Below are 6,000 nucleotides of genomic sequence, written 5' to 3' on the forward strand. Positions count from 1 at the left end.
GGCGGAAGTAGAATAAAAGCGGAAAAGCGTGCAGCGCCATCTGGCTGTAAATGAACTAACTACACTTTTCTGGCGGGACATTTTGAACTTTTTTTTTTTTTTTTTTCGAAATATCCGCTTTCAAAGTTGGGGTGCGGCCCTTACACGAGGGCGGCCCTTACACGAGTATATACGGTAGGTCTATGCCGCCTGCCTAGGCGTCAGTTGTGTTTGTTACGTGGTTGGGGGGGTTTCGTGTTTCCCCCCTGAGTTCAGTTGGAAAGTCGATGGTGGTGTCAAAAGCAAAGTACTTGCAAGTGTTTCTGGGCTCATACACAGCTGAGTTTTCATGCTTTGTGGAAAAGTAACAAGTACGGACTCTGCATCACGTGCGCCTGTGATGTGATGTTGCTGTTTCGCATGGCAGCAAGGTCCATGTAAAGGTACACAGCACTTAACAGAAACATCAGAACTACATTCATGCATGGAAGGGCAGGGCAACGTTGGAAGTTTCTTCCGAAAGAACTGCGAAGACAGTGGGTTTTGTGCAGGATGCCTATTCACGAGATTTCTTGCAAAACCCAACTTTCAGCTACGCAGGTTGTTTCGCAAAATGTGCTGAAGTATCAGGACACCGGTGGGGGTGCAAATGTACGGAAATAACTCACATCATCGGGGAAATTGCTGCAGATGCTGAAAACACAATGGTTGAGGCTCTAAAACGCCGTGCTTTTGCAATCGCAGAGGACGGAAGCAACAACAGCGAATCACAAATATCTCGGTAATTCCCGATATAAAAAAAACCTACTCTCTTTCTTTCTCTGCAATCTCCTGAATTTTCATTCTGCTAGGTTGGCAAATGTTTGACATCAAACGTACTTGTCCAGCATTGGTCTTATGTATATGTTCAGTGAGGCCATCGGTCTTTGGGTGGTAAGCTGTGGTTTGTAGGTTCTTGCTGTACAGGGAACTCCTGTAGAGATGGATTCTCGCTTGTGCCGAGCATTATGAGAATGTTTGTTTTTCTTTTGTTTTTCTTTTTACAGAACCAGTGCAAAAAAAATTTAAACTTAAGGTGAATAGTATTGCACCTACTTCTTTTAAGAAAAGCACTTTCATAGAAACCACCTCTGCTGGTGATTCTGTGGAGCTGTATGGCATGCCTTAAGGGCATTTCCATAACTTGGGAGAAAAGAAAAATACAAAACAAAATCGCGGCGTATGCAAGAAGTGAATGGTGATGAGTGGGCAAAACAGTAGGATCATTCAGTGTTACCGTAAATCACCCATGACACTGACCACTCACGCATGTAAATGATTGACCAAGCGGTGTACAGTTATATACAATGTTTTGTTCATAATCGTACAATGTTACGATGATCATAATCATAAGGTGGTTTTGGGACGTTAAACCCTACATATCAATCAATCAATCAATGTTTTGTTGGGTTGTGACTTTGCCTTCATTTTACTGGTTCGTGGCATCGAATTAAGTCTGAATTTAGCAAAGGCTAGTCGTAGTGATACGAGCTCTAGTGGCAAAGATGAGCCCTCATGTAGCCATCGGTATTTTATTTGGACACACTGAAAGTCGACTCGCCTGTGCACCTTTCAGGCATGCCGTCGATGACGGCAGACACCTCGGGGAAGTGGAACAGCAATATGAGTGACGCAGACAGTGAGTCCACCAAACTGTGTTCGGCGAGCAGCGATGATTCCGACGCTTCCTTTTTAGCTTGAGCTGGTGGCAATGGGTTCAAAGTCAAAATGCACAGCGTACACGGCGTGGTCGCTGGTTCTGCTGCTCGACGAACCACTAGCGAAATCGTGAAGTGATGATGGATTCGACAACATGATGATGGTACTTATAACACACCCCAACACTTGCAGCACACTGACATGTGTGAACCACGTGGCAAGCAACACTCTCAACATAGTCACACTGACCGCTTGCGAAGGTGCTGTTGGTAGCAGACAACGGCAGTGCTCCTTACGGCTTGCGATGTCATGCACATTATTACAAAATGACATTCGGGGCGGAGTTTACAGTCGACAACTTCTACTGCATATTTTGGACTGATATAACCTTTTGCAGTTCAGTTTTCACATGTCCTCAGTAGCGTTACCGATCAAAACATGCCAATCAGCGTATTGGAGGACTACAAGAGTTGTGCGTGACCGACATAAGTGTGATGTTCAGCTGTTGTGTGCAGGTTCTACCCTTCGGCACCCCTCTGCAGACTTTGGAATCTGCACCAGCCAGCGTGCCAGCATCGCATCGACCCGGTTACTTCTCCCACAACTAAGCCCAGTGGTGCCGCCGTCATAGTGGCCCCTCTCCGAGTGGCCAGCTGTGTGCTCAAAAACACCACCCTGTGGTTCTGGCTGTCAGACAATTCCAAGGGGTTTTGTTGACACTGTGTTTGCATCCATTGTGTACATAGCTATACATAGTCTCCCAGCATGTCCCGTCTGTTTTCATGTCATGATTTCCGGTGTCTCATCCGGGTGGCCATTGCGACAAAATCTGTTGAGGTCTGGAGTAATGGCCATCCTTACAATGCTTCTGTTGCACTGCAGTGTGAGCACCGTTTTTTATACCTGTGCATTTGTAAATAGTGTACATAAGAACCCGAGTCTATAAATCAGCACCGATGTTGATTCAGACATGTACAGGTGTTTTTAATTTTTTGCCAGCTGTACAACACCAGAGCAGTATAGCACACCCAAATCGGGCAGCTGCTACAAAAATTCGGAAACACATGTTTCTGTGTTCTGTATATTTTTATTTGCAACTGCTGCATGACATGCCTTTCAAAATGCGCAGCTTTGATCTGTTGCTTCATGGCAAAGAACAGTCTTAGTTTGGGTCACGTCTGGGTACGAATAACCTCTACTCATGGTGGTACAATACTTCTGCTAGTTGCCATTTATCAAACGGCCCTGCTCTGGTTTTGTCCATCTTTTATTTTCTTTTTGATGTTGACGTGAGCTCCCACGTCTCAATCCTGTTGTTATGCTCATTGATATGGTAGGCCATGCCTCTTTAATATTTCTCTCGAAAAGAAAAAAAAAGAAAGAAAGCTAAATTGTTGAAAAACTGTGTGATAACTTATTTTATATAACCTGGGCTCATTCGTGTGTCTGTATGAGCAGCCGCCAACACTGTATGTAGGGAGCCGTGGCAGAGATGTGAAGAAGCGCCTGTTCTTCCCATGCCTGAAGCTGTAAATAAACATTGCTGCCTTCTTGAGCCATGTCTTATATGAACATTTATGAGTGTTGAAGTAGCGACAAAATGTAGGGGTGGAACAGCTGCGCCATTGGTGCCACTATGCGTCAAACTTTACCTGCGCCAACCTGAGCCGATCCACCCCTGTTGCGTCAAACTCGTTTATATCAGTGTCATACTGCGCCATAGCACCCGATTAAGTCATAGCGTGCTACAACCATCAAGCCCCATGACCCAAAACGTGACTGAAACATAGTGTTTTCGGTTTCATAAAATGGTAAGAGGTTTGGTCAAGTCGAGGCTGTGATCTCTGGTGCGCGCGATATCTCTGTGCCGCACTCTCAACGTGAAAAGACTGCAAAAAAGCATCTCTCCCTGGCATAATTGTATTCTTTTACGCCAGTTTTTTTGTAAAGTTATGTGACACCAAAGTTAATAACTTGATGGGAGCATTCAGAAATGAAGAATGGGATGACAGTAACGGTACAGTGTACTAGAAGGTAGTAACGGTGCTCAAAAGAAGCTGTAGTTGTGTCCGAATCTCTGAAGAGCCCAGCAAAAGCTGGCACACAGATTTAATATACAGACTCTACGGGAAAAGGTGCCGATAGGGCCCATGCATTGAAACCCATAACCACTCGTGTGCCACCTTGATGGAACGATGCACAGCTTTTGCCTGATGTTGCTTGCCACTGCATAACCCTTGGCATTTTTTTTTTTTGTTTTGTGGATCTCTGTTGCATCGCAGTAATAGACTGTCACATAAAATAAAGTTGTTCGCTCATGGCAACAAGAAACACGGACCACGAGGTGCAAGTGCACAAACTCGCTCCTGAATGTTGGATGGATGGATGGATGCTATGAGCGTCCCCTTTATAACGGGGTGGTGACAAGTATGCCACCAGGCTCGACAAAAAAAAAACAAAAAAAAAACCTTTTTTCTTTTTTTTTTTTATGTTGGCCTAATGCCTCTACTTCGATAAATTCTATCTTAATGAAAAAAAGGTAAATTTTCAGCTTAAGTTCTCTGCCATTTACGGCACACTGTCCATATTTTATTTTTCCAATATTTATTTTTGTCCTTTCTCTCTAATTTTCTGCCACCAATACTCTAACCGTCTCTTACTTATTTCAATCGCGGGTGTGTTCAGCTTTCCATTGTTGTCCCTAAAACCCAAGGCTTCCTGTAGGCTCGTGCCCAAACGTACACCTGGGTGGATATCTCCACATTCAATCAGAACATGCTCCGCCGTTTCCTTATCTTTCCCGCAGCATGTGCATTGTTCTTCTTCTTTACTGAATTTTGCTTTATAACTACGCGTTCTAAGGCAACCCGATCTCGCTTCAAACAGTAAAGCGCTTCCCCTTGAATTATCGTAAAATGCCTCCCTCCTTATTTCATTTTTGCCCTTTCGGTAGTTACTCAAAGCCGGTTTTTTCTCCATAGCTGCCATCCAGTAAATCCTCTCCGCCTCCCTGACTTTTCCCTTAACGCTCTTTGTTGACATATGGCTCACAATACCAGCCGTATATTTACTAGTGAGTTTTCTAGTTCTTTTTCTCCATTGTGTGTCCACGCTCTTCCTATACAAATAACGGAACACCTTCTCTGCCCATCTACTCTCCTTCATATTTCTTAGCCTTTCTTCGAACCTTATTTTGCTCTGCGCTTCCCTCGCCTCAAAACCTGCCCACCCCATATCGCCCTTTACAGCCCCGTTTGTCGTCTTCCCGTGAGCACCCAACGCGAGGCGTCCCACAGTCCTTTGATTTACATCCATTCCCGATTGCACCTCTGCCCTCATGCACACCACTGAGTTCCCAAAAGTAAGCCCTGGAACCATTACACCCTTCCACAGACCTCGAAGCACCTCATACCTATTGTATCCCCACAACGCTCTGTGCTTCATTATTGCCGCATTCCTCTTTCCTTTTGCTGCCGAGGCTTTTTCCTGTACCTCCATGTATCTATCACTCTCATTTACCCATACTCCAAGGTACTTGTATTCACTTACCCTCGGTATTTCTTGGCCTTGTATGGACACCGTCTGATCACAGGGATCATTAAATACCATCAAACCACACTTCGTTACACTGAATCCTAGTCCAAGAGCTTCACCTTCCCTTCCGCATATATTCGCCAGCTGCTGTATATCATCTCGACTGTCCGCAAATAAGACGATATCGTCCGCATAAAATAAACCTGGAAGCTTCTGCTCAATCATCATGCCGCTTTGTTTGTGTGACAGATTAAAACCAATGTTGCTACCTTCTAGCACTTTTTCCATACTCACCATGTACAGCATGAATAACAGTGGGGACAAAGGACATCCCTGTCTCAGACCCCTGCTAACCTCAACGTTCTCTTTGCTACGCATTCCTTCCCACTCTATGCAAACTGTATTTTCTCGGTATATCTCCCTCAAAGGCTGTATACAGTCGTCGCCCATGCCCATTCCTTTCAATATATCCCACAAAATTTTCTGATTAACGTTGTCGTATGCCCCAGTGATGTCTAGAAAAGCCACGTACAAGGGCCTATTCTCTATTTTAGATATTTCTATACACTGAGTGAGAACAAACAGGTTATCGTCTAACCGCCTGTCGACTCGAAATCCGTTCTGAAGTTCTCTCAAAATATCGTTATGTTCGGCCCATGTTTCTATTTTCATTTTTACTGCTTGCATCGCCAACCTGTATAGTACCGATGTAATGGTTAGTGGTCTATACGAGCGAATCTTGTCCTTTTCTCCCTTGCCTTTATAGATTAAGTTCATTCTACTTTGTCG

General features: G+C 44.5%; 1 protein-coding gene across 7 annotated transcripts in view; it reads left to right on the forward strand.

The window, feature by feature from the left end:
* Positions 1-2,648, forward strand: part of LOC119163012 (uncharacterized) — a 434,320-nt gene extending 431,672 nt beyond the window's left edge. For all 7 annotated transcript variants that reach the window (XM_075882725.1, XM_075882727.1, XM_037414895.2 and 4 more), the window contains one exon: positions 2,193-2,648. In XM_075882725.1, coding sequence (XP_075738840.1) covers positions 2,193-2,394 — 202 coding nt within the window. In that variant the 3' untranslated portion in view covers positions 2,395-2,648. The remainder of the gene's footprint in view (positions 1-2,192) is intronic.
* The last annotated feature ends 3,352 nt before the right edge of the window (positions 2,649-6,000 follow it).

The sequence above is a fragment of the Rhipicephalus microplus genome, unplaced genomic scaffold (assembly GCF_043290135.1).
Source record: "Rhipicephalus microplus isolate Deutch F79 unplaced genomic scaffold, USDA_Rmic scaffold_13, whole genome shotgun sequence".
NCBI classification, from domain to species: domain Eukaryota; kingdom Metazoa; phylum Arthropoda; class Arachnida; order Ixodida; family Ixodidae; genus Rhipicephalus; species Rhipicephalus microplus.